This window comes from Epinephelus moara, chromosome 24 (genome assembly GCF_006386435.1).
Source record: "Epinephelus moara isolate mb chromosome 24, YSFRI_EMoa_1.0, whole genome shotgun sequence".
Taxonomy (NCBI): domain Eukaryota; kingdom Metazoa; phylum Chordata; class Actinopteri; order Perciformes; family Serranidae; genus Epinephelus; species Epinephelus moara.
This window is the reverse complement of record NC_065529.1, coordinates 12,474,025-12,501,427: the sequence shown is the minus strand read 5'-3', so window position 1 is coordinate 12,501,427 and position 27,403 is coordinate 12,474,025. Positions and strand designations below refer to the sequence as shown.

General features: G+C 42.5%; 1 protein-coding gene across 4 annotated transcripts; it reads left to right on the top strand.

Moving 5' to 3' along the window:
* Positions 1-4,797: 4,797 nt before the first annotated feature.
* Positions 4,798-25,678, top strand: LOC126385966 (CCR4-NOT transcription complex subunit 2-like). Of its 4 annotated transcripts, none has more exons than XM_050038020.1 (15): positions 4,798-4,954; positions 7,065-7,196; positions 7,927-7,999; positions 8,850-8,997; positions 11,442-11,666; positions 14,147-14,226; positions 14,349-14,474; positions 14,836-14,966; positions 15,222-15,342; positions 15,454-15,610; positions 16,041-16,102; positions 16,418-16,467; positions 16,629-16,729; positions 17,384-17,528; positions 20,258-25,678. In XM_050038020.1, exons 2-15 carry the CDS (start codon positions 7,077-7,079, stop codon positions 20,342-20,344), a joined length of 1,626 nt encoding a protein of 541 aa, XP_049893977.1. In that variant the 5' UTR covers positions 4,798-4,954; positions 7,065-7,076; the 3' UTR covers positions 20,345-25,678. The 4 variants fall into 4 exon arrangements, with proteins under 4 accessions (XP_049893977.1, XP_049893975.1, XP_049893976.1 ...); XM_050038018.1 differs by having other exon boundaries at positions 15,156-15,342; XM_050038019.1 differs by having other exon boundaries at positions 14,349-14,489.
* Positions 25,679-27,403: the final 1,725 nt, after the last annotated feature.

Below are 27,403 nucleotides of genomic sequence, written 5' to 3'. Positions count from 1 at the left end.
AGTCTTAAGTCTAGTCTTAAATGTGGAGACAGTGTCTGCCTCCCGGACCAAAACAGGAAGATGATTCCACAGGAGAGGAGCCTGATAGCTGAAGGCTCTGGCTCCTGATCTACTTTTGGAGACTTTAGGGACCACGAGTAACCCTGCGTTCTCAGAGCGCAGTGTTCTGGTGGGATAATATGGCACTATGAGCTCTCTAAGATATGACGGAGCTTGACCATTTAAAGCTTTGTACGTTAGGAGAAAGATTTTAAATTCAATTCTGGATTTTACAGGGAGCCAGTGCAGAGAAGCTAAAGCAGGAGAAATGTGATGTTGTTTCTTAGTTCCTGTTCGTACACGTGCTGCTGCATTCTGAATTACCTGGAGAGTTTTTAAAGACTTGCTAGAGCTACCTGATAATAGAGAGTTACAGTAATCCAGCCTTGAGGTAACAAAATCATGGACCAATTTTTCTGCATCTTTTCGGGTCAGGATAGGCCTAAAAAACGCAGTCCATGTGGTTTGTTTTAAATAGGAGTTAAAAGACAAATCTTGATCAAATATTACTCCGAGGTTTCTTACGGTAGTGCTAGAGGCCAGAGCAATGCCATCTAGAGAAACTATGTCATCAGATAAAGAGTCTCTGAGTTGTTTGGGGCCAAGAACAATAACTTCAGTTTTGTCTGAATTTAACATCAGGAAATTGGAGCTCATACAGGTTTTTATGTCTTTAAGGCATTTTTGAAGTTTATTAATTGATCCGTTTCTTCTGGCTTTATCGATAAATATAATTGTGTATCATCCGCATAGCAATGGAAATTTACAGAGTGATCTCTAATGATGTTACCTAAGGGAAGCATATATAAAGTGAACAGAACTGGTCCGAGCACAGAACCTTGTGGAACTCCAAAACAAACTTTACTACGTAGAGATGATTCATTATGAGCATGAACAAACTGAAAGCGATCAGATAAATTTAATTTAAACCAGCTTAGTGCAGAACCTTTTAGTCCAATTAAATGTTCAAGTCTCTGTAGCAGAATTTGATGGTCAATAGTGTCAAATGCTGCACTAAGATCTGCAGAGTGGAAGAGTAAAATAAAGAAGTTGAGTGAGGAGTAGAGTGGGAAAGGAAGTGGGAGTAGAGTTAGAGTTAGAGTTAGAGTGGGAGTGGGAGTGGGAGTGGAAGTGGACGAAGGAATGGGAGTTGGAAGGAAGTGGAAGTGGGAGTAGGAGTAGGAGTGGGAGTAGGAGTAGGAGTAGGAGTGGGAGTGGGAGTGGGAGTGGAAGTGGAAGTGGGAGTGGGAGTAGGAGTGGAAGTGGAAGTGGGAGGAGTGGGGGTGGGAGTAGAGTAGAGGTGGGAGTGGGAGTAGGAGTGGGAGTAGAGTATGAGTGGATGTGGGACTAAAGGAGGAGTGGGAGTGGGAGAAGGAGTAGGAGTGGGGGTGGGAGTAGAGTAGGAGTGGAAGTGGGAGTAGGAGTGGGAGTGGAAGTGGGAGAAGGAACAGGAGTGGGAAGGGAGTGGAAGTGGGAGTAGGAGTGGAAGGGCAAGGGGAGTGGAAGTGGGGGTGGAAGTGGAAGTGGGAGTGGAAATGGGAGTGAGTAGGAGTGGGAGTAGAGTATGAGTGGGAGTAAAGTAGGAGTGGAAGTGGGAGAAGGAGTGGGAGTAGAGTATGAGTGGATGTGGGACTAAAGGAGGAGTGGGAGTGGGAGTGGAAGTGGAAGAGGGAGTAGGAGTGGGAGTGGGATGAGAGTAGAGTGGGGGTAGGGAGTGGAAGTGGGAGTAGGAGTGGAAGGGAAAGGGGAGTGGAAGTGGGGGTGGAGGTGGAAGTGGGAGTGGAAATGGGAGGAGAGTAGGAGTGGGAGTAGAGTATGAGTGGGAGTAAAGTAGGAGTGGAAGTGGGAGTGGGAGTAGGAGTGGGAGTAGAGTATGAGTGGATGTGGGACTAAAGGAGGAGTGGGAGTGGGAGTGGGAGTGGAAGAGGGAGTAGGAGTGGGAGTGGGATGAGAGTAGAGTGGGGGTAGGGAGTGGAAGTGGGAGTAGGAGTGGAAGGGAAAGGGGAGTGGAAGTGGGGGTGGAGGTGGAAGTGGGAGTGGAAATGGGAGTAGAGTAGAAGTGGGAGTAGAGTATGAGTGGGAGTAGAGTAGGAGTGGAAGTGGGAGTAGGAGTGGGAGTGGAAGTGGGAGAAGGAACAGGAGTGGGTGTGGGAGTGGGAGTGGGAGTGGGAGTGGAAGAGGGAGTAGGAGTGGGAGTGGGATGAGAGTAGAGTGGGGGTAGGGAGTGGAAGTGGGAGTAGGAGTGGAAGGGAAAGGGGAGTGGAAGTGGGGGTGGAGGTGGAAGTGGGAGTGGAAATGGGAGTAGAGTAGAAGTGGGAGTAGAGTATGAGTGGGAGTAGAGTAGGAGTGGAAGTGGGAGTAGGAGTGGGAGTGGAAGTGGGAGAAGGAACGGGAGTGGAAAGGGAGTGGAAGTGGAAGTGGGAGTGGAAATGGAAGTAGAGTAGGAGTGGGAGTAGAGTATGAGTGGGAGTAAAGTAGGAGTGGAAGTGGGAGTGGGAGTAGGAGTGGGAGTAGAGTATGAGTGGATGTGGGACTAAAGGAGAAGTGGGACTGGGAGTGGAAGAGGGAGTAGGAGTGGGAGTGGGATGAGAGTAGAGTGGGAGTAGGGAGTGGAAGTGGGCGTAGGAGTGGAAGGGGAGTGGAAGTGGGGGTGGAGGTGGAGGTGGAGGTGGAAGTGGGAGTGGAAATGGAAGTAGAGTAGGAGTGGGAGTAGAGTAGGAGTGGGAGTAGAGTATGAGTGGATGTGGGACTAAAGGAGGAGTGGGAGTGGGAGAAGGAGTAGGAGTGGGAGTGGGAGTAGAGTAGGAGTGGAAGTGGGAGTAGGAGTGGGAGTGGAAGTGGGAGAAGGAACAGGAGTGGGAAGGGAGTGGAAGTGGGAGTAGGAGTGGAAGGGCAAGGGGAGTGGAAGTGGGGGTGGAAGTGGAAGTGGGAGTGGAAATGGGAGTGAGTAGGAGTGGGAGTAGAGTATGAGTGGGAGTAAAGTAGGAGTGGAAGTGGGAGAAGGAGTGGGAGTAGAGTATGAGTGGATGTGGGACTAAAGGAGGAGTGGGAGTGGGAGTGGAAGTGGAAGAGGGAGTAGGAGTGGGAGTGGGATGAGAGTAGACTGGGGGTAGGGAGTGGAAGTGGGAGTAGGAGTGGAAGGGCAAGGGGAGTGGAAGTGGGGGTGGAAGTGGGAGTGGGAGTGGAAATGGGAGTGAGTAGGAGTGGGAGTAGAGTATGAGTGGGAGTAAAGTAGGAGTGGAAGTGGGAGTGGGAGTAGGAGTGGGAGTAGAGTATGAGTGGATGGGACTAAAGGAGGAGTGGGAGTGGGAGAAGGAGTGTGAGTGGAAGTGGAAGTGGAAGTGGAAGTGGGAGAAGGAGAAGGAGTAGGAGTGGGAGTGGAAGTAGAGTAGGAGTGGAAGTGGAAGTGGAGGTGGGAGTGGGAGTGGGAGAAGGAACGGGAGTGGGTGTGGGACTGGGACTGGGACTGGGAGTGGAAGTGGGAGTGGAAGTGGGAGTGGAAGAGGGAGTAGGAGTGGGAGTAGGAGTGGGAGTGGGAGCAGAGTAGAGTAGGAGTGGGAGTAGAGGTGGGATTGGAAGTGGAAGTGGGATTGGAAGTGGGAGTGGGAGTGGGAGTAGAGTAGGAGTGGGAGTGGAAGTGGAAATGGGAGTGGGAGCAGAGTGGAGTGATGGAGACCCAGAAGTTAGATGGTAGAGTACAACAGGGTTCAGTATGGTACATGTAGAATTGAGTGATAGAGGCTCAGGGGTCAGTAAGACAGTAGAGTAGAGTAATAGAACTCAGAAGTGTGATTGTAGAGTACGGTAGAATACAGTAGAGTACAGAGTAGAGTGATGGGGTCTCAGGGGTCAGACAGTTAAGTACAATTATAGTAGAGTATAGTATGGTACAGAGTAGAGTGGTGGAGTCTCAGTGGCTTACACAGTAGAGTAGAGTAGAGTAGAGTAGAGTAGAGTAGAGTAGAGTGGTAGAGCCTCGGGGGTTTGTACAGTAGAGTAGAGTAGAGTAGAGTAGAGTAGAGTGGTAGAGCCTCGGGGGTTTATACAGTAGAGTACAGCAGAGCAGAGTAGAGTAGAGTGGTAGAGCCTCGGGGGTTTATACAGTAGAGTAGAGTAAAGTAGAGTAGAGTAGAGTAGAGTAGAGCCTCTGGGGTTTATACAGTAGAGTAGAGTAGAGTAGAGTAGAGCCTCGGGGGTTTATACAGTAGAGTAGAGTAAAGTAGAGAGTAGAGTAGAGTAGAGTAGAGTAGAGTAGAGTAGAGTGGTAGAGCCTCGGGGGTTTATACAGTAGAGAGTAGAGTAGAGTAGAGTAGAGTAGAGTGGTAGAGCCTCAGGGGTTTATACAGTAGAGTAGAGAGTAGAGTAGAGTAGAGTAGAGTAGAGTGGTAGAGCCTCGGGGGTTTATACAGTAGAGTAGAGAGTAGAGTAGAGTAGAGTGGTAGAGCCTCGGGGGTTTATAGAGTAGAGTAGAGCCTCGGGGGTTTATACAGTAGAGTAGAGTAGAGTAGAGTAAAGTAGAGAGTAGAGTGGTAGAGCCTGGGGGGTTTATACAGTAGAGAGTAGAGTAGAGTAGAGAGTAGAGTAGAGAGTAGAGTAGAGTAGAGTAGAGTGGTAGAGCCTCGGGGGTTTATACAGTAAAGTAGAGTAGAGTAAAGTAGAGTAGAGTGGTAGAGCCTCGGGGGTTTATACAGTAGAGTAGAGTAGAGTAAAGTAGAGAGTAGAGTAGAGTAGAGTAGAGTAGAGTGGTAGAGCTTCATGGGTTTATACAGTAGAGTACAACAGAGTAGAGTAGAGTAGAGTAGAGTAGAGTGGTGGAGGCCCAGGGGTCAGAGGCGAAAGGCTTCCCAGCATCCTCGTTGATTGGCGAAGAGATGACGGCCATCTTGGATTGTAGCGGGGAAGAAAGATTGATGCGGTAAGCTCCTTCTTTTATTCGTTTAATTTATTTTCTCAGCAAAGGCGCACCAAAACCCCATTAAATCAAAAACACCGCTCCTGTGGGAGTTATCACGGAATCAGGCCGTGGAGAGAGGCGGAAAACGCGGCTTTAAAGCCGGCAGTCCGGTTTAGTTGCTTTTTGTTGTTGTTTTGGGGGAACTAACGGACGGAGACACAGTAGGCCCAAACCTGAACAAAAACACACTTGCCCACTAATGTCCCCTTTAACGGTGGCCTGTTTGCACAACCGTATGTAGACCAACGTTCCCGGTTTACCATAAAGTGGTGTAAGTGTTTACAACTGTGAAGGTACTGGCGTTTATAGCCGAGTAGCTGGCTTAGCCGTTAGCGTTAGCTCCCACGCTAGCGTCCCCATGTATTCCTATAGACTTAGCTGTTAGCTGACATGCACTGCTCGGCTAGCACGTAGCTCCTGACACACTTTACAGCTAACAAGGTAACGCCAGCTAATAGGTGTTATTTATTTGGAAACCACAAACATAACTAACACCAGAATAAGCCGGTTTATGTGTGCAGTGTATAAACTAGCGGCTTGTGTTAATGGTGGAATTAATGTTATTAATACAGACAGCATTAGCTCACACGGCTAACAGTAGCTAGCCTTTTGCGACACTGCTGCGCGTTTAACGTTGCTTTGAAACAAGAACAGTGAAGCTTGCAAACTACTCGGCTAGTAGCACAGGGTTCAGCTTGGTTTCTAACCTGAAACACATAATAACGCACACTTTACTGAATATTATAAGCGTGCAGGAGCTAAAGGAGCCGTTGTTCACTGGGTATCGATGCTACACCGTTGGCTATTGCTAACCTGCTGTAGTAAACAAAAGTAATCCTGTGAGATCAGTGTTAAAACACGGCTGTGGGTCTATGTGCTTACACCACCAGCAGGTAACTAAGTCCTTTATATTGTGATTTGAGGTGAGATCCCTCTGCAGGTGTTTATAATGTGCAAATTGACTAAGTCTTTCACACATTGCAGGGTGGAAATGAACACTCTTTACCTACAGATCATTTATGAATGACAAAGACTTGAGACATCCTCATCAGTAACATATTTCCTGTTGGTTATTCATCATTAATTAGTCTGGAAATTACTTTGTCGTTTAGCAGTTTGATCTAAAAATCCCCAGGAAATAGTGAAAGTCGTGTTTCCAGAGCCTAAGTTGAACTTCTTACATTAGATGTTTTATCCAAGTAACAGTCCAACCCCTCTGTAAGGCTTTTAATATGATAGAAGACTAAGAAAGACAGAAAACATGCACATGTAACTAGATAAATTGGGTCAATTTTGGCATCTGCAGGAGGTATGTGGTGCTACTTTCACACAAACGCAGGTTGTATCTGCCTCTTTGTTTATTTGCTCTCAAATGTCTCATGTTTCTGGTGAATTTGTTTTCAGTGTTGTTCAAATAAGACCTGAATCTGCAGCTCTAGCTCCACTTGAAATTTACAATTATATTCTCTCGTTGTGCAAACATAATTGTAAAGTTTGAGTTCAGTGAAAGTGCAAAGGGGTTAGGAGTAACCACTGCTGACACAGGCTCCTGAAAGCCTTGGTGTGCACACCTCCAAAATTAATAACACACTTTCTGCACTGAAAAAAGGTGGATTATCTGAGCAACAAAAGATATCCCACCACATTTGGGACGTGCATCCAACATGAAACTAAAGTGAGAATACATCTACAAAAAAAAATCCTTGCTTAGCTTGTCTGTGGGACGGCAAAACTTAATTTCTGTGAGACAATCTGAGCATAATATCTGCCCTTTTTTGTAGACTCAGACATGCATGTTTCAGGTTTAAAAAATAAGTACAGCATGTGAAGATGTTAAAAGACTAAAGCATTTATTGGGTGATGTGCATGCAGAGTTTAGCAGTTGCTCCTGATAACAGCTGAAGTTTTATTCACAGCAATTTAAAAGATAAGGAGAATAAGATAAGGATTTCATGTCATGAATCTGAGCTTTGGTGACACACTGCAGGTGCGACAGGAAGGAGATGCGTCATATCACTGCAGTCTGTGGTCTGTCAGTCCATCTGACCATTTCCCGTGTCTGGTTTCTCAGGTGACACGAGGTATGTTTGGTGCTAACCGGAAGAAGTTTATGGAGGGAGGGGTAGAGAGCGACTACGCAGATGACTCCAGCCTCTACTACACCCAACAGTCCATGTTCCCTCCACACCGCCCTGACAAAGACGTAAGTTGTCTGTTGAATTCTTCTTCTTCTTCAAAGCTTCTTTAGGACTGCAACTATTCAGTTTTTTAATTTTAGTTTCACACTAAAGTACCAAGATATTTGTGCAGGGGAAAGTTGTTGCAAAGCGAGTCTGCAGACTTTACTCTGTGATGTGATGCACAGCAATAATACAGGTTGAAATATAGGTGTCTGGTTGTTCTGCATGGTGTGCGTCCTCTGACAGTGGTCAGAGCCTTAGAGAGTAAAAAATACTTATTATTAAATCATTGGATCTTGTGTCAACCCTTGAGCAGCCATCTGTCTTTTTTTTTTTTAATTTCCACTTAGTTTCTATCATATTTCTCTTTATTCTTCCAACTCTTGTCACTTTGAACCCCATTGTTTCAAAGCTCTTTCACTTCTACTTGTTTATAGACACATTTAAGATGTTTGACTTCCTTTATTACATTGATAAAACAGTTTTTATGAAAATAAGTGTATGTTTCTCAAAGTAAGGGAGGGAAATAATGTTTTTCAATACTCAAGTATTGTATCAACACTAATATTGAATATTTTAAAACCATTTTCACCCCACTGTGCTGCCTCTTTTCATGCCAGCAAGGAACTTCTCCAGACTGTCATACATTCATGTAGATGGGCTCTTTATGCTTTATTTATTCTGTTTATAGTTAATAATCGATGATGTTGTCAGGAGAGTTAAAGAATGTGTTTGTGTTTCCTCTGTCTTCAGATGCTGGCGTCTTCCTCTGCTTCCTCAACGGGTCAACTGTCACAGCTAGGAGCCAGTTTATATGGCCCGCAGAGTAAGAAGAACCCTAACACACACACACACACACACACACACACACACACTGGTTATTTCTTTTCCCATTGATAAGCATTGTAAAGCTCAATTTATAGTTGACGTGAGGTTTTAAATCGAGCAAGATTTCTCTGCCCAAGCAGCGCTCAAACATCACTCCAAGTTAGTCTGCACTGAGTTCGAAAGAAAGACTGAATGAATGATTTTCACTGGCGTCCATGTTGCTTTCTCGTGACTACTGACCTGTTTTCTGGCCCGTCCATGACGTTGCATGTAATGTGCTGGAAAAAAAACAGAAAGGCATACTCGCTGTGTGTATATAGTTCGGGTCACTGACAATGGGAAAGCAATCTATAGCCTATTTATAGTGTGTTTGCTCGTGTTTAAAAAAAAAAAAACTGTACACATTTTGGTGGTAAAAAGGGTTATTATTTACTTTGTGATTCAGAGCAATAGTGCAAAGTGTATTTCATTAATTCTTTCACTGCGATAGAAAATTGGTGTGTGCAGAAAGTTTGCAGCTGAGATTTCTTTGCTAGATGTGTATTTTTGACATGTGGTAGTTAACTGAGTCCGTCAACTTGCTTCTTGTTGTCTTTACTCTCAGCAGTCACAGTTCTTTTTGTCTCCATGGGATGAGAGATATAGATATCGTCGGGGTGTAATGGTACACAGTGGTCTCATTTCAGTTGACACAGTTAGGAGTCATGCTTCAAGAAAAAAGCAAGAAAAAATAACTGTGTGATGATACGTTTTGTTTCTATTTATTTTGAACAGACAGTGGTGTAAGTGTCAAAGACAGACAGAATCAGAAAGTTTCTTATGAATAAACATGTTTTCTCTGGTTGCAGGTGCTTTGGGGTTTCCCATGCGTGGTATGAACAGCAGCGCAGCGCCTCAGTTAAGTCGAAGTGGGTTGAACCAGTCTGCCAGCCAGCTCCCCAGTCATGCCAGTACACCAAACACTGGCACGATGCACACGCCACCCTCGCCGAGCAGGTACAACACACACACACACACACACACGAGTACACTCACTGGCTGAAAGTGAATCCTGGTGTGTGTCTGTGGCTGCGTAAAACATAATGACTTTTTTATTTTAGACGTCTGAATTGATTTAATCCAAAAGCTGTAAAATGTGCGGACATTTTAGACAGAAGAAAACATCACAGTCTGATCTGCGTCTCGTCATCTTTAAGGTGCAGACACACCAAACCGACATCAAAGAACTAGCGGTAACGAAAGCCAACTGTTGCATCGCCTCACGTCACCCTGTGTCAGTTGCATTTGAACACACTACACGGACTACATCCGATGGCCAAGTAGCACGTACGTTCTGCGCCTGCGTGAGAGAGAGCGGAGTGAGAGAGTGGTACATCCTGTCAGCCGAGGGGTTTCCTATCTGTGCAGCCGAGCACTGCAGCATCTCCACGGACTATTACATCCAGACGGTCCCGGTGTTTCCTCCGCAGGCTCCACTTCACTCAGCTGCCCGATAAACCCGCTGCTTCTTCCCACTTTAACCTGAATAACAAACCAGGGCTCGGTGCTCCGGTTGGATCCAAACGGAGAGCCGGGGCTAGCTCAGAGACTAGCGGAGGCTAACTGGCTGTGCTTCCCTCCGTCATGCTGCGGCTAACGCTCCGCTAGCCACTCCCAGCTAGCTCCGGTTTGTTATTCAGGTTAAAGTGGGAAGAAGCAGCGGGTCTGTGGGGCAGCTGAGTGAAGTGGAGCCTGAGGAGGAAGCACCGGTTAGCCCCGGTTTCACTACAGGCAGATTCACTCACTACAGGGGCGAGGAAATAAAACCTGAACAGCCAATCGGAGACGATGTGGGACACACCGCAAAAACTAGGGCGACAGACGCTCACCGACGGCCCGACTTTGGTCGACGGCCAACCGTTGGCTTGGTGTGTCAGGGCCTTTACTTCTCCGACTGATTGTGAGAGTTCACATGTGAAGACACAAATTTAACTGAAACTAATTCACAGGTTATTTACAGTCTAAACAAAGTTTGATGTTAGGAAATAAACAATAAATGTCTTGACCTGATCTGTACTTTACACATCATGTGTCAAAGATTATTAATCATACCTAAACGGGTAAACTTAAAACTCACATTTTTAGCCTCCATTTTTCCTAATATCTGTTATTACTTTATCGATTATGTTTACTGCTGGTCGATCTTAGAGGATGACAGTTATTGAGATGAAGGTGAAAGCAGTTATGATAATGTCTTTTGTTGCTGCTCCTCTTTTTAAATGTATTTTAATATTTTATCAGTTGTTTATATTGTCTGCTTATTTCTTTTCAAATTGGTAAAGCACTTTGAGCTGCATTTTGTGTATGAAAAGTGTTATGTTAAGATTGTGTATCATTATTATTTTTATTATTTAAAGTTTATATAAATTTTTGACACTTCTGTGTCCACCATAATCTTTTGTATCCGAATGGTTTAGCTCTTCACTACGTTAATTCTCACAGACTTCCATTAGAAGCTCATTTCATCTTTTTCCATAATCCCTGTGTTACTGGGAAATTACTTTGTAAGGAGAACAGTGTATTTTTACAGTTCATATGACGATCAGCAGGACAGAGGATAAAGTGAATGTCACTATGAAAACTTTCCGGACTTATTTATGATAGCCATTGGCCCTGGTTATTAACTGGTTTAACAACAGAGTCGAACCGTGTCAGTGTGGGTTTGCTGGGAGCATTTAACGGCTGGGTGTTGGATATCAGCCACTGGTGCTGTGTTAGCTCAAGCTAACGAGGCAGAGGGTTAACTGACCGTTGTTATGAGGAGAGCGGCGCTGCGTCTAACCTCCATTAACAGAAACACTGAATCTTATAACTATAAATCTCAAATCCTTAATTTGTTGGAGCTAGCATGCTGTTTTTGCACTTCTGTTTCACAGCTTTGTCAGGTGTTGTCTCGAATTCAGAGCCTGTTATTATTTATGTCCTGCGTTCTGCGGTGAATAACCGCCACCAACTGGAATGGAGTGAGGAACAGGAAATATGTATACATAGAACGCCAGACGAGAACAGACCTTAAACTGTAGTATGAATGGAACAGAGTGCCCGTCCATGAAACCAGATCAAAACTGCAGCTGTCAGTAGATTCAAAACAATATGTCAGAGCCTTTAGTATTTTAAACCTCTGTGTTATAAACTGAGTTTGGGCGGCTGATAAGCTGTCAGACCTATGGTTAAATAACTCAAACTGGACTTGCTGGATCATATTTCATTATCTCACCAGTAAACCCTCTTCTCAGTCCGAACGTTCAGTCAGACACGTACCACGTAACCTCCATGGCCCACTTTCAGTTCCAGCTGCTCATGTTCCTCTTTCTCTCTGCAAACTTGGAACCACAAAACCACCTCCGCCACCTTTAACCTTGTGTTGTTTTTCCTGTGTTTGTGTGTCGTTCTCTCTGCAGGGGGATTCTGCCAATGAGCAGCCGGAGCGTGCTGAACCACAGCCAGCAGGTGGGGGGTCCGACGGGGCAGACGGGTGGGATGGGAGGGGTTGCAGTGGAGAGGGGAGGTGGTGGCGGTGTAGGAGGAGGGAGGAGCAGCAGTATGGGGAGTCCCAGCCGGTCGTCACCCAGCATCATCGGCATGCCCAAACAGCAGCAAGCACGGCAGCCTTTCACCATTAACAGGTAACTTTCTGCATGATGCACAGGTTCAGATGTAAATCTGAAAAGTTTTACACCATTCTGTCATTCACCATTTAGATTTATATATTTAGTTTTTTGTAAAGGAGCAGAACAAGCTCTTACTCCCACTCACTGTAGGGCGGCAGCTAGCATTTATTTGTACTACTGATTAATCTGATGATGTTTTCATTCTTATTTAATTCATCATTTAATCTACAAAATAGTGAAAAATTTGCGTCATAGTTTCCTAGAATCCAAACTGACATCTTTATGTTTCTTGTTTGGTCAGACCAGCAGTCCAAAACTTAAAGATATTCAGTTTCTTGACATAGAAGAGTGAAGAGGCCAATGTGTATTCAAGTTTGAGAAGCTGACAGCACTAAATTTTTGGCACTTCTGCCTAAAAAAGGGCCGTAAAAGCAAAAAAGATTCAAAGATTAGGAGCATTGTTCTCCTGCCTGCAGTAGATTGTAATATTAGTTCTGATTTTTTTGTGTGTGGTTGCAGACTGTTGGGGGATGAGTTATAGTATACAGACAGGTGACAAATTGAAGGAACAAACAACATAAACTGTCTTAATAAAGTGTTAGGCCACCATGTGCTGCCAGAACGGCTTTGGTGCTCCTTGGCATTAATTCTACAAGTCTGTGGAGCTCTACTGGAGAAATGAACTTCATTCTTCCAAAAGATATTCCCTCATTTGGTGTTTAGATGATGGTGGTGGAGAGCGCTGTCGTAAGGTGGATTTATACTTGTGCATCAGCTCTATGCAGCGCCTAGGCCGTTATGAGCATGCTTGTGCAGTGGTGTGTCTGTGTCACTCTGCAGTTACACCTCCAAAACACTAGTCACGGGTGGAGTTGTGAAGTGCTGTAAAGTTTAGTTGATTCAAAACACACATTAAACACACAGTAAACATGGCTTAATAGAGACAGTTTCAAACACAAATCAGCCTCACTATAACTCGCAGCATTCACAGACAAACACTTGTCTTTATCTGGACACATTTCCCCACAAATGCAACATGCTAACGTTATTAGCACAAGCCTATGGCATTTTACATTGTATAAATTAGCCTAGCAGCTAGCAGACTTTTCCTCTACTCATATAAAACCAGGGACAACAGCAACATTTAACAAAGGTAATGTTACAAAATTCAGCTCCATTACAACTCACAAGGTTCACCGACAAAACAACTGTCTTATACTAAACATGTTTTCCAAACAAATACAACATGCTAACGTTATTAGCACAAGCCTATGGCATTTTACTTTGTATAAATTAGCCTAGCAGCTAGCAGAGATTTCCTCTTCTCATACTGAAGCCAGGATAAATCACACACAGGACTTAAAATGCTATTTTTGTGGAGGCTTTATTGTCTTCACAATTTATTGTTTCTTATCTGTGAAATTAAAGTAAATCAAAGTTTTGTCTCCACTGAGGGAAATGGTTTCAGCTTACAGAGACAGACAGGAGGTCTGCGTCACTGCAACGTGTAGTTACATTTCTGGGGAGGTGCACGTCAGGCTATGGCGTAGGCTCTACGTTGACGCGGAAGTATAAATCCTGCTTGATACGTTGGTCCAAAATCTCCCATTGTTGTTCAGTTGGGATGAGATCTGGTGCCAAATCATTTTATACATGTCACAGAGCATGAGTGGATGTTAACTGCTTAGTAGTACCATGCAGTGAACCTGTGTGGAAGCATCTGCCTTCATTATGTTTATTATTTTTTGTGTAAATACACATTAACAAGCATCTTATGGAACATACTGAACTGTAATTACTAAACCACTTCCTGAGAGCGTCCTTGCTGGTTAGAGTCAGAATCAGACAAGGATTTTTTGACAAATAGATTTTCACTTACAAGGACTTAACTTTGGTTTTCGGTGCATACATGAAACATACAATAAACATATTAAGAGGAATGAAAATAACCACTCAAGAACTTAAATATAGAACAAAAATGTACAATTGAAAATGCAAAGATGCTTTTAAAAAGTATGATAACATATCATGAATAATATAGCTGTTTCAGAATAGGCTGTACAGTTTTGTGCAGGATGTGCAAAGTTCACAGTAACCATAGTTACCTGTGCCAAACTTAGCTCTACTGGCATCTGCAAGCATGGTAAACCTCTGGAGGTTCTGGTTTTTCATCACGTCTGTGGGAGTAACGTCACTTCAGCTGGAAGCAGATGAAGAAGATAATGTTTAAATTGCTAAATGCTAACATCAGCATGTTAATAAGCAGATGTTTAGCAGATATAATGTTTTCATGTGTACCCACTTTCACTGCACGCCTTCCAAATAGTTTCTGAGATATTTCAGTCTGGATCAAAGTGGTGGATTGACCGGCCGACATCCCTGGAGACATGCAGCTAGCATGGCTAACAAAAAGCCTTGACCATGTTGTACCATAACAAAGCTCAATAATCATGTAATATGACTCAGGCCAATGTGTTTCTCTGTTTGTGTGTCAGTATGTCAGGGTTTGGTGTGAACAGGAATCCAGGCTACAACATGAACAACTCCCTATCCAACAACATATTCAATGGCACAGGTACTTAGTTTCTTTGTAGAGGTTTAAGACTTTTGTAAAAATAGTTGTTGATTTTTTAAACACTGTCAAGATCCTCAAATATATTTGTGAGTTAACTTTTATTTTTCTGTGTTTGTTTCCAGACGGCAGTGAGAATGTGACGGGGTTAGACCTGTCAGACTTCCCAGCGTTAGCAGACAGGAGTCGGAGGGACGGAGGCTCGAATCCAACCCCGCTGCTCAACCCGCTGGCCGGTCGGGCTCCTTACGGTGAGAGACACCTGTGTATGTATGTTTTTATAACATAACATAAAAGACAAGAAATGCTCTGCAATTCATTTACACACAGTGATTCCAGTCAGGTAAATGTTTAATTGTTTTAGTTTATTTACGAAGCCAGTGCTCAGTTTCTAAAACGAGTTTTTGGCTCTACAGTCATTGTGGCTGATAGATGTCAGAGTTACACACCAACCAGACTAGTCACAAGATGCGTACATATATTCTTGTTTTCTTATGACCGTACATACGCAGAGTACACAACCAGAGCTGAGGCAGTTTGTTAATCCATTAGTCGATTAACAGACAATTAGTATGCCACAATGGCTAACTACTCTCCCCTTCATATTTACAGTTGGCATGGTAACAAAGCCGTCCAGTGAGCAGTCGCAGGACTTCTCCATCCATAACGAAGATTTCCCAGCTCTCCCTGGGCCCAACTACCAAACAAAAGACCCCACCAGCACCAACGAAGACAGTAAAACGGTAAGATCCCTGTGTCTTATCCTTAACTTAATCATTCTGTCCATTTCCTTATTTTATCTTTTCTGTTATTGTTCACTTTTTTCTGTCCTGATTTCTTGTTGTTGTTGTTGATCTCTGCTGTCCAGTGTTCCTGTGTTTTAAATGCTGACTTCCTGTTTTCATCACGGTGTCCTTTCCTTACTTATGCAGTGCTCTCACGTCCTGACTCCTCCCTTTTTTTCGGACTGTTTTTTCCCTCCATTTTTGTCCAATCAGAATCTGAACTCATCAGGAAAGCCCACCTCTAACTCAGATGGTCCAAAGTTCCCCGGCGACAAGAGCTCTGCGCCTAGCAACAACAACCAGCAGAAGAAAGGGATCCAGGTGCTTCCTGATGGTGAGACACACGCAGTAGATCACGATGCATCCGCACAGAAATGATAACTCTGGCGAATATGAAGACCAGTTTCAGTCTTAATCATCCTCATGTGTCGTCTTTGTTTCCCAGGGCGTGTGACCAACATCCCAATTGGCATGGTAACGGACCAGTTTGGGATGATCGGCTTGCTGACGTTCATCCGGGCAGCAGAGACGGACCCCGGCATGGTCCATCTGGCACTGGGCTCTGACCTCACCACGCTCGGCCTCAACCTCAACTCACCCGAGTACGACAAACACATACACACGCACACACATGTACACAGTTTAGAGTCGTGAGGATAACAGGCCAACACAGACCTAGGATCAGCTGACCAACAGCATCTGCGAATTTAATTCAGACCTGTTAATGTTGACCAGAGACCCAAATACTCAAATAGCCTCAGAGCTGGCTGCAAATACTAAGTGGCAGTCCTTGCAGAATTAAAGGAATATTGAGAACTAGTTATCTGTGTGCAGGTGCTTTTTTTATTTTGTCGACGTTTTGGAAAGTTCTCATCCGTCATGTAAAGTTGTGCATTTGTAGTAAATAGACTTAAACATTCAGAAACATTAGACTGTGGCCCAGGCTGCAGCATAATTCAGTTTGATCAATATTGTCTCCTCTGGTTTAAACTTTGCTTCTCTGATTGTGTTACTCTTTTCTTCGTGTCTCAGGAATCTCTATCCTAAGTTTGCGTCTCCGTGGGCGTCGGCTCCGTGTCGACCGCAGGACATAGGTGAGTTTACGCTCCAGACACCAAATGTGTGATTTATTTTGGGTGTATTCTGAAAATTTATGGAGGGAATATTCAACTTAAATTTATCTGGTGGAAGCAAACACAACTCTAATGAGATTATCATGTTACTCTATATCTGCTGGATGTCAGAGGTTTAGCCAAAAGTGCTCTATAAGGCACTGATATGCAGCTTTATATACGGGCACTCAAAGGATCGCATTGAACTAGTCATTTCCTTGATAAATTGTGGTGTAGAAGAAGAGTATGTTCAGGTTTTAAAGTGCTTTCAGCTCATTTTGCCTCGCCTTCCTGCAGACTTCCACGTCCCCTCAGAGTATTTAACCAACATCCACATAAGGGATAAGGTATGAACTTTTGTTTAAGTGATGCTATATTTTAATGTCTGGGCATCTTAGTTAATAGATCTCCTTTATTTCTTCCATTAAATAGGTCTTAGATGTCTCAATTTAATTAAAATCGTTATAACCTGTTGATCTGTTTCCTTCCTTTCTTTTCATGTCTCCAGTTAGCAGCTATCAAGTTGTCTCGGTATGGTGAAGATCTGCTGTTTTATCTCTACTATATGAATGGAGGAGACTTACTACAACTCCTGGCTGCAGTAGAACTGTAAGAACACACACTCACTCACACATTGTGGCAAACTGCTCAACAAATTAGATTAAATGGGTAAAATTAAAGAGGATTTCTGTTTCTTATAACTTCACTTTGCATCTATTATTTTAGGAACATATTTTTCCTTGCATATTAATTAAAAGAAGACATTAAAAGAGGAACTACACTACAGTTTTGTGCACATAATCACAGATTCTTGTTAATAGGTGATGTTAATGTACAGGTGAATCTTCCCAAGCAAACACATACTGTGTGTAAAAACAGCTTTACCTTGTGAAAATTAGTTTGTATGCGTGTGCTTGGATTTAAATGTTTGGCTCAGTCATATTTTCTACCTGTGACAAAGTGGACAAGACTCGGAGCTCTAATACGTATTTTTTAATTGAATTATGGTCAACAGGTCTCAGATTTGCTTTTGGTGGTCATCTCATGACACATTTTGCATTTTAAGATAAGAGTCTTTCCCAAAGCGTGTCCTTTAAATTCTAGTCTGAGTCACTGGATGTAGACTGTGTTGCTGTAAACCTGTTATTGGCCATGATTTATTATTTTCATTTCCTCTGGTGGGCTTAAATTAATTACAGCAGTAGAGCAGTCAGAAGTAAGAGCGAACTGTTATGTAATGTGTGTGTGTGTGTGTGTGTCCAGGTTTAACAGGGACTGGAGGTACCATAAAGAGGAGCGAGTTTGGATCACTCGGGCTCCGGGTATGGAGCCCACGCTGAAGACCAACGCCTACGAGAGAGGGACCTACTACTTCTTTGACTGCCTCAACTGGAGAAAAGTGGCCAAGGTAAAAACCTGTTTGACACCTGTCCCTGAAATACAGCTTTACTAACATGATGATACCAAAATTCTTTCATATATAAGTAGAGATGCAGCTAACAATTATTTTCATAACTGATTAATTTTTTCCATTCTTTGTTTAATTTTTTGGCTTGAAAAAACTAAAAAAAAAAAAAAATTTCTACCCACAGTCCAAAACTCAATGATAGTCCATTTACTTTCATTTTAAGACAATAAAAGCAGTAACTTCTCACATTTCTGAAGCTGGAACTATCAGATGTTTTCCATGTCTGCTTTAAAGAAGTGACGTTAAACAATTAACTGATTATCAAAGCTGACTAATTAAGACTGTGGCCAATTTGTGATGCTTTGTATTTTTATATAAAGCTGTTTTATGATTAAGTTAACTATTTACAAGCTCATATGAAGGATTTTTTCTGTCCAGGCTTGAAATATTAACAGAAAAATAAATTAATTTGAACTTTTGTTGCAATATAAATCATTCTCATCAAAACAGTTCTGGTCAATTAAACATACATTAAGGACTTTGATTAATCACATTGAATATTGGAGCACAAACCGTAGTGTTAAACTCATGTTAAAAAATCTATCTAAATTTAAATCAAAACAAAAAAAATCCCAAACCTGAACACTTCATTAATAAAATCCCAGACTGTATATTTATCTCTTTATACAGTCTCTTTGTAAAACATTATTCAAATGTCACATTTTGAGTTGATCAAAGAGAGCACCGAAATCAGCGACACAGTGATCATCTATAGACATTTGAATAAGCTACTGTATAAATCTAAAAGTTAAACATTTTAAAAAAATATGCTCTTTGTCTTTCATTCTGAAAAAGGTTTTACGTTTCCTTTCACTCAGTGAGACTGAGAACAAAACAAAATCTCATCTGCTGTTGCGCTGGTAAAAAAGAATATTTTTCAACACAGCACATCCCCTCTGTGGTAACGCACCATCAGGTCATCGCTGACATGAGTAGATACAACATCTGCTGTCACAGAAGTGATGTAAGATGACAGAAACATTTGAAATAATATCCTACATATTCATGAATCAGGTACATTCAATGAACCCAAGAATACGAGGTTATTCTCTGCTGGTGGCTCTTGAAGACCTCTGTGTTGCACCTCAGGCACTGTCGCCTCAAAGCACGACCCTTCAGAGAGCTGGGGATCACAGCACGCAGTCTTACCCCCAAATTCCACCAGATGCGAGTGCATTGCGTCTGTGCTCCGGAGAGGCAGCGGAGCCGATATGTTTCAATTCTAGTCAATGAGTGTGCTTCCACCAGCTGCGGCTGTGCTGCGTTCCAGCTCCGTCACAGCCGCAGATACGCAGGACTTCTAGTTTTTGCCGGATGCCAGAGCACAACGCAGCAATTCAGCATGGAGCAGATCGTGCGGGGCAGGAAGTTGTGCACAGAAACAAAATAAAACATCCGGTTAATTTTCAAACTAAAATACACAGTGTTCACGGCGGATCATATTTCCCTGCACTACACCTTGAGAACGTCATAATGGGCAGAGGCAGGCCTGAAGTCAACAGGTCAGAGGTTTTCAGATGTCATTTCACCCCGTTGACACCATGGACGAGGAGATGTTAATCTTGGAGGTGTACCCAGATGTCTTCCTACTACTCCTCTGGTTTTGTGGTTCTGTTTATAGAAACTACATCTTGTTATATCGCGCGATTATGCGTGAATTCGTGAGATCTCGTGGGTCCTCTTGACTCCCGCTGTCCGGCAGAGTTACACCGCTCCGCACCACAAACGCAGCCGGTGGGTGTTGACGGACGCCGGAGCACGCAGCTTCCTCCACAGTCCAAAGACATGCAGGTTAATTGGTGACTCTAAATTGTCCGTAGTTGTGAATGTGAGTGTGAATGGTTGTCTGTCTCTATGTGTCAGCCCTGTGATAGTCTGGTGACCTGTCCAGGGTGAACCCTGCCTCTCACCCAATGTCAGCTGGGATAGGCTCCATGACCCTGTTCCAGGATAAGTGGTTACAGAAAATGAATGAATGAAGAAATATTTCTAAAGTAAATAAAGTCACGTGACGCCTCTGTTTCTATGATTTCAACAAAGGGAATAAAGTGCGTCCACTGTAGGCACTGATAGTGAGTTTACTGCATCCTCTCTGATTTTAATGTGTCAGGGCTGCAGGACACAAACCTAACACATCACTGCGTTTGTCAAAATATTTGCTGATTAAGTTTACGTTGATCGATTATTTGAGGCCACACGACTTAATGGCAAACACAGCTTCAGTTTTATTTGTGTTTTTCATTAGTGAATGTTTTTAGAGCTGTCTTTAAATGAGCGTTTTGACCAATTAAATTAATGATTAAGGCTTTATTTTGGAAAATAAACACAGAATATGATGAGCCCACAAAATGATAACATATTGTCACACAGTTAAGTAATAATAATCTTTATTTATAAAGAACTTCACAACGGAGTTACAAAGTGCTTTACATGTCAGTAATTAAAACAGACAAGACATGAAAACAACAACTTTTAAAAGAACTGATAAAAACACTTTAGTATATAAAACCGAGGAAATAAATGAACTTAAAACTCAAGTAAAGTCTTGATATATTCTCCAATTAAAAAATTGTTTTAAAAAGGGACTTAAAAGAGATCACTGACTCGGCCGACCTGATTTCCTTGGGCAGATTGTTCCAGAGCCTGACTTTGTGTGTCTGTGTTTTCAGGAGTTTCATCTGGAGTATGACAAACTAGAAGAGCGACCTCACGTTCCCTCCACATTCAACTACAATCCTGCCCAGCAGGCCTTCTGATTGGCTCTACCTCCTCCTGCCTGCCTGCCTGCCATTGGCCCTCCTGGCTCGTCAGTCACCACCCCTCTAGGTTTTTCCACCTCCACACACTCAAAGTGAATCTGGCCAATAAGGACTCGGGACGGGAGAGGACGTCCTGTCTCCTGCTGTCCCAAAAACACGTCTCTGAACAGACTTTATCATTTTAACTCTTCTGATTTCTGTTTGTTCTTTACCTCATTTTCTGTTTTTGTTTTTTTTATTTCCCACCCCTCCTCCATGAGTTTGGTTTGGTTGGTCTGTTATGTGGAGCACAGACGTAATGTCAACAGACAGCACAGTTACAACACACACCGACACACGCACTGTAAATAACTGTCCATCTGATCATGTGATCCATGTTTCTATTCAGTCTTAAGAATCGACTATTTTTGTCTAGAGAAGCTTTTAAGAAGAACCAGATTTTAAACACAATCACCCGTCAGGTGGATAATTATTTCACACTGTGTCACACCTCTCTGATCTTTGGCAGGAAAATATTTATCTTTATTTTTACCAGGATTCTCCAGCAGCATTACAAATCAACAACACACACACACAAACACATACACACACACACAAACATCAGCAGACAGCGGAGAGTCAGGAGAGGAAATGCAATGTACATTGTAGCACTATTTCATAATAAAAGAAGAAAAAATATCTTTTTTGGTTTGTTGATGTTATGTGGCGACACGTCAAGCAGCATACGCTTCCTTTTTTCTGTTTTTAATTTAATGAAGTGAAGTTTAGCAGCCAGAGACACTCTGAAAGTCACTCTGAGTGGGATGTGTTTCAGATTTTATTTAATCACCTCCTAAAAAGAAATCTGACAATATTCTGTATTTCCTCTTAAAGTCAACAAATCCCATGTGCAGATCTGATCACTAAATCAACTCGCCACTGTACTTTTTAGCCAACGATTCTCAAAACAGGAGGAAATAGTGCATTTGTTGGGGACTGTTTTTAGCGGCGGATGAATCCACATTTGGTGCTCTCGTAAGTTTTTTCTTCACCAAGTTGCTCCATAAAAAGGAGGCCTGATGAGGTGAAAGTATCCACTAATTACCAAGGAAAAATTTAGAATAAATCCATATTAATTAGGTGTTTTTTTTCTCACATATTTTTGATCATCACATTTAAAATTCTCCATCTCATCAAGTCGGTTATTTCTATGATTAAATCATACACTGCTACACCTTCTGCAGAATTTCCCAATTAATTCATTCATCATTTTGGCTAAAAAAAAAATAGAAAATAATTTAGAATTAATTAGTTTTCCAAAGCCAAAGTTGACAGCATTAATATCTAATTATGTCCAGCAAAACCCAAAGAAATTCACTTTACTGTGATATAAAACAAAGAAAAGAGGCAAATCTTCACATTACAGAAGCATGAAATGAATTGTGGATATTTTTGCGATCAAAAAAAGTCCTAACAAGTCTGAATTTCCGTGTTTCCAAAAGAAATCTTCCCAGAAAAGAAATTTAAAAAAAGAAAATTAGTGTCTGCGTTTTAAGACAAGAAACAATCTGACTGCTTCTCTAGAGTTTGAAACTTGATTTTTGAAAATACTCAAAAAATATGACTGTACATCAGGAGAAGTATTCTCACTGCGCTGGCAGAAGTGTAAATCACCACCAAGTCACGCTGTGATTGGATCACTGAAACCACTTGCTGACATGGTCTGGGTCGCATTTGACCACACGTCTTTTGTAGTGTAGACGCTAGTGCATCCTGACGGCCCCTGAAAAGGACGATGTCATCAATACGAGACGTAGTTGTTTTGATGCAAGTGCGCTAGTCTCGCTCACCAGACCTTTCTCAAGAAAAGAAAGGTCTGGCTGGGCCGACTCTCACTTTAAGATTGGAGAAAAAAACGCCCCGGCTGCTTGTACTTCTTTCAACCAATCACAATCATTCTGGGCGGTGCCACAGCAACGGTGCGCTTGCAAAAATATTGCCGGGGGGAAACAGGTTTTGGTGTAACACGCCCACAAAAATATCGCCTACAGGACGCGAACCATGGCAGAAAAATGGCTACATCCCCGCAAGATCAAACACCGCAAAAGTTAGTAAAGGACGTGTTGAAAACGGTTGAAAACTGCTACACAACCGGAGGTGGTAGGGCGGGACTTCAGCGGGTGGCTCGTTCCGCCCAATGAGAGGCTGATCTCTGCAGCAAACTTCCGCCCACTCAGACTACAAGTGCGCTAACTCTCTGTAACTTGCCCATTTTAGGACAAGTTGAATTAAGTGGTGGTTGCGCTGCTCCCTTAAAGCAGAAGATTTGAATCATCAGTTGTCGACACCTCAGTCTACTAAGAGTCTTCAAGTAGAGCACGAGGTGTACTTCTGGGAATGTTTTTTGTTCTCAGATTAACCTGCTGAGTGAGCGCGTCGTGCCTTCACGCTAGAGGAGAGGCTAACGTTCTGCCTTCTGCTAGGATGTGGTGAATTTGAAGCTCACAGCAACTTCATACGATACAGTCTCTGGCTTTTGTGTCATATCCCGTGTCTGCAAGAAATGTCGTTGCACATTTGCGATCCATCATTAGTGTAGTTAGCGCACATTAGCTCAGAGCGCAAACGTGTCTTGTTTTAACGCCACTGTAATCCCGAACGTCTCGCCAAACCCTGTTCAAACTCCAAAACTCGATATGGAAAAGAAGGAACAAATAGTCGAATATTCTTATTGAACAGTCAAATCTGATTCGACTGATTGTGAGTCAGGCACAACCCTCAGGTTAGGTTAGAATTTATGTCTGGTTCCAGCAAAAATCTTTGTAGAAATTAGTTTAAAAACAAAATAGAAAAAGTCTGGTTGCTGCTTGAGAATTAGGAGTGAAACAGTATTTTGAAAATACTTTAAATTAATTAATTAATATCAGAAAGAAGTAGAAATATTCTTAACTGCACCAACACATTTCTTTTACGTGTCTTAAGAGAATACGACTGCATGGACTCAGGATTTATTTTAATGAGTATTTGTCGCAGCAGGACGATATATGTGGGACTGAGTCAATATAAACTACAGTGTGTGTTCATGAAGGAACGTCCCCCAGTGTAACAGTGTGGCTCACTGATGTGTTTTTAATGGCACAGAGGAGGAAGATGAATCAGGCTGTAGATACACAAAGAAGAATCATAAATCTGACGCTCTGCACATGGGATTAAATGACAAGAAAAACAGAATAACACCAGACTTACTCTTCAAAATTAAACAACACAATGGCCACAAATTATCAGAGTAATAGAAGGAAATGTGGATTATTTTCCTGACGTTAGTCCACAGTTTGGTGGATTAAAGTACCAGACTAAAATTAAAAATGTTGGCATATCCCGTTCACACTGACGCAACTCTCCTCCAGTTTTCACCATGTTCTGTTTCATGTTTGTTTTATTTTTTATCCCGACATTACAGCTCCCTCCCTCTGCCAGTGAAGGACCCTTCTGTTCCTTCACCTTTTAATATTTAAGTTCTACTTTTATTTCACTGCCCACTTTTATTGTTTATTTTCCGCCCGGCAACAGTTCAAACCAATCAGACGGCTGGAGTGACCTCTCTCTGGATCTTTAAGGGAAAAGTTTTGAGAAATGCATTTGTTCGATTTCTTGTCCGGGGTTAATGTTCAGATTGGCTCAACTCTCGTTTCTGTACGTTAAGAATATGAAGCTACAGCCAGAAGACGTTAGCTTAGCTTAGCTTAAAGACAAGTCTTCATTTTTACAGTTCGGTTTTTATAAAGATTTAACAAATGAGACAGACGGTAACATTCAGCTTTAGAGGTGCTGTTAGGAGGATTTTGTTACCTTTGGACAGTCTTTATGCTAAGCTAACTTAGCCGTCTGCTAGCATCAGCTTCATATTTATTGTACAGAGGAAGTTCAGCGGGCTTCAAAGCCAACTTTCGTAGCGGCCAAACGATGACGCTGCAATTTCCAGGGTCGGTCATGTGATGCCCTGCGGACCAGAAAGACTTTTTACCATAGAAAGACACGTCTGTAGATTAGTGTATCATTTTTGAGCATCAGAACCCCCATGAAATGATCCGTCTCACTATCAAGATTTGATCCATTTGGTCTGATAAGATTTGGAAAGCCTAGAAGAGCCACAAAACTAAGTCATTGTATCCCCATTCAAGCTAACAGAGCGCTAAATCAGAAGTTAGCTGTTTGGCTGCCGGAAGTGAAACTCTTGGACGCTAGTGCGTTTGCTCTGTAGGCGGCACAGTGCAAAAGTAGCACAGTTTGTCCAGGTTATTTATACGCAGTAGCTGAACCATTTTGGCTTCATGTGCCACTGAGGAACTTTTATAGGAATAAACGAGGCCCCGTGTTCGACGCTGTATCCTGGGGTCTCATTTATAAACTCTGCATACTTACAAAATGAGGCCTGAAAGAGGCGCACACCACTTCCCTCGCAAAGGTTGTGATGTATTAAAACAGTATTGATAGGGGAAACTTTGACCCAGGCTTACGAACATTTTGGATGCAGGAAATTAGCGATGCAGATGGTGAGGTGGAAGCCTGATTGTAGAAACTGTCAAGTATTTTTTGGTGCACGCCATTTTTGGCTTTTTTTTCATACATACATTTTCAGTATGGATCCTACGCACTGTTGTATAAATGAGACCCCGGGTCTCCTAATACGTCCATGCGTGAGAGTGTTATCAGTCTGAACATCTAATCTTGGCAAGAAAGCAAATGACATTTCCCCAAAAATTTGCACCTTTCCTTTAAGGATCATTGCCACTCCACAAAAACACAATGTCTAGCAAAAAAGTCCCAGTATTTAGGCTAAATTTCACAATTTTTTTTCTTTTTATTATTTTTAAAATTCCTCCAGGAGGCACCAATGTACATGTATGTTTGTATATTATATATTGGAATATAATTCTACAAACATACGAGGCAGTATTTTTAAGAAAAAGAGGAAAAACAAAAAAATTGCCTGAAACGAGGAGACCCTCTCTTTGCTGGCCGTCAGTTAACGATGCAATACTAGACTTCCCGTTACCACGGAAACCACCATGGAGACGGTTTTACAGGGGACCACGCTCGACAACCACCAACAACCACCTTTTAGCAACAACAACAACAAGGACGTGACCGTGACTACAGGGCCCAGTTTGTTCACACTGCAGCAGCAAAAAGCCAAGGACACGCCCACAGACCCATGTGACCTGTTTTGAGAAGATTTGATTGGAGGATTGAGGACTGAGGCACTTGGCCAGTTTGGCTGTTTTATTAAATATGGCAGCTAGTGTTTTAATAGGAAAAAGAATAAAATAAATATTCTGGTAATGAAACTGAAGGAGGACTCCGAGGTGTTTTTATTATGTTATTGTGCAAAATGAAAGTTTTGTTTTACAGGAGTGACGTTACAGAAGATTCCTGTGTTCTTCTTTTCGTCTTCATCGCTTCTCAAGAAGACGATCACCTGGTAACTGCACGACAACACAGGTACAACACACAACATGTTCTCACTGTGACCTCGTCACATGTCCACGTTTGGTCATGGACTTTCCACGTCCACATAAGACGTCCAAGGTACCCTGGGTGTGTTGGTTGTTGACATTCTGGGACGCCATGTCAACTTCAGCCTGTTACATACAATGTCTTTCAAAATAAAAGCATTTCGTCGGTACAACACCACAAATTGGAGGGGGTTTTTTTCCTTCAGCAAACGCACATTGTTGGGTTTAAGCAAAAAAACACGGTTGGGTTTAGGAAAATAGGGTTAGGGTTTGGCTTTAAAATCTTATGGGACACAAACACCACTTTCTCAGGTGAAAGTCGGTGCTTGTTGCACCCATCCATCACACTTCCTGCCCACCCCAATCGGACTTCCGCCAACTTTCATCATCGTCCCCGTGGCACTGTTGGGCACCATTAAACTATAACGGCAATCGTCTGTGTATACCGCCAGTGTTAAAGGACGCTTTTTTTGTTGGTTTCTGAAGCCACAAGTCACTGCCGAACACCAGATTTCGACGACTTCAGAGTGAAACCGGGCGCAGAAAACACACTAAAGTCATTTTCTAATGTCTCTTCTGACCATTTCTAAAATTCATGCGAGGTAACAATAAATATGAACTAAATCTATGATCAGTGACCAAAAATAAGGTATTTTGGTTAAAGAAGCATTATTTATGTGTGTCCGTAAGTTTCACGTCCACCCCGTTACGCCTTTTTTTTTTCTGGACCAAAATACTGTACTGTTCCTTTAAGTGACATCACAAAGAGAACATGACATCATTTAAGAATTTGAAGAAGACAAATTCAAGTACTGGTGAGTACTGATTTTCTATGAGATCATTTTTTTTGTGCATTTTTCTTTCAAGGCCTTTTCTGTCAAGCGTGACACATCCACCCCGTCGCACAATAAAATACATGGGAAACAATTTTTAATGAAATTTAAAAAATGTTTTAGAGTTTTTCATTTGTCTGTCTGGATATAAGGGGTAAAAAAAGGTGCCCACGCTTGCAAAATGTGTTTTATTCCAGGTCTAACATATTCTTCATTCTATAAAATACAAAATTCCACATTTGTTTATGATCAAAAATTCAAAACTCTGATCTTGAGAGTGTCGGTGGAGTGACCCGGCTGTTCAGGAGCTTTGAAGTGAATCCCAAGTGCTCCAAGTTGTCGTTGTCTTTTCTTTTTGTTTCAATGCACTCTCAGGTTTCCTCGCTCATGTTGGCTTTTAGGTTCAGACTGAAAGTTAATTCAGGACATTTTGAAAGAGCAGTTGAGAAACTGGTCACAACCTCCACCTGAGGACAAGAGCTCTAGAACAGCTGCTGAACGGACCTGGAGGTGAGTTTCATTTGTTCGTTGTGTTTCAGGTGTTTGTCCACATGAGGGCGCCACGTGCCAAATTAACACCGACAGACAGGAAGTGCTACTGGACAGAATAAACTGAGACGTGTTGCCTTTAGATAAAGTTATTACAGGTGAATTTAACCATCAATCACGTCATCTATTAGTTATCAATAAGAAGTTATCTCAGATTCTCTTTTCTTGCAGCCAAAGCT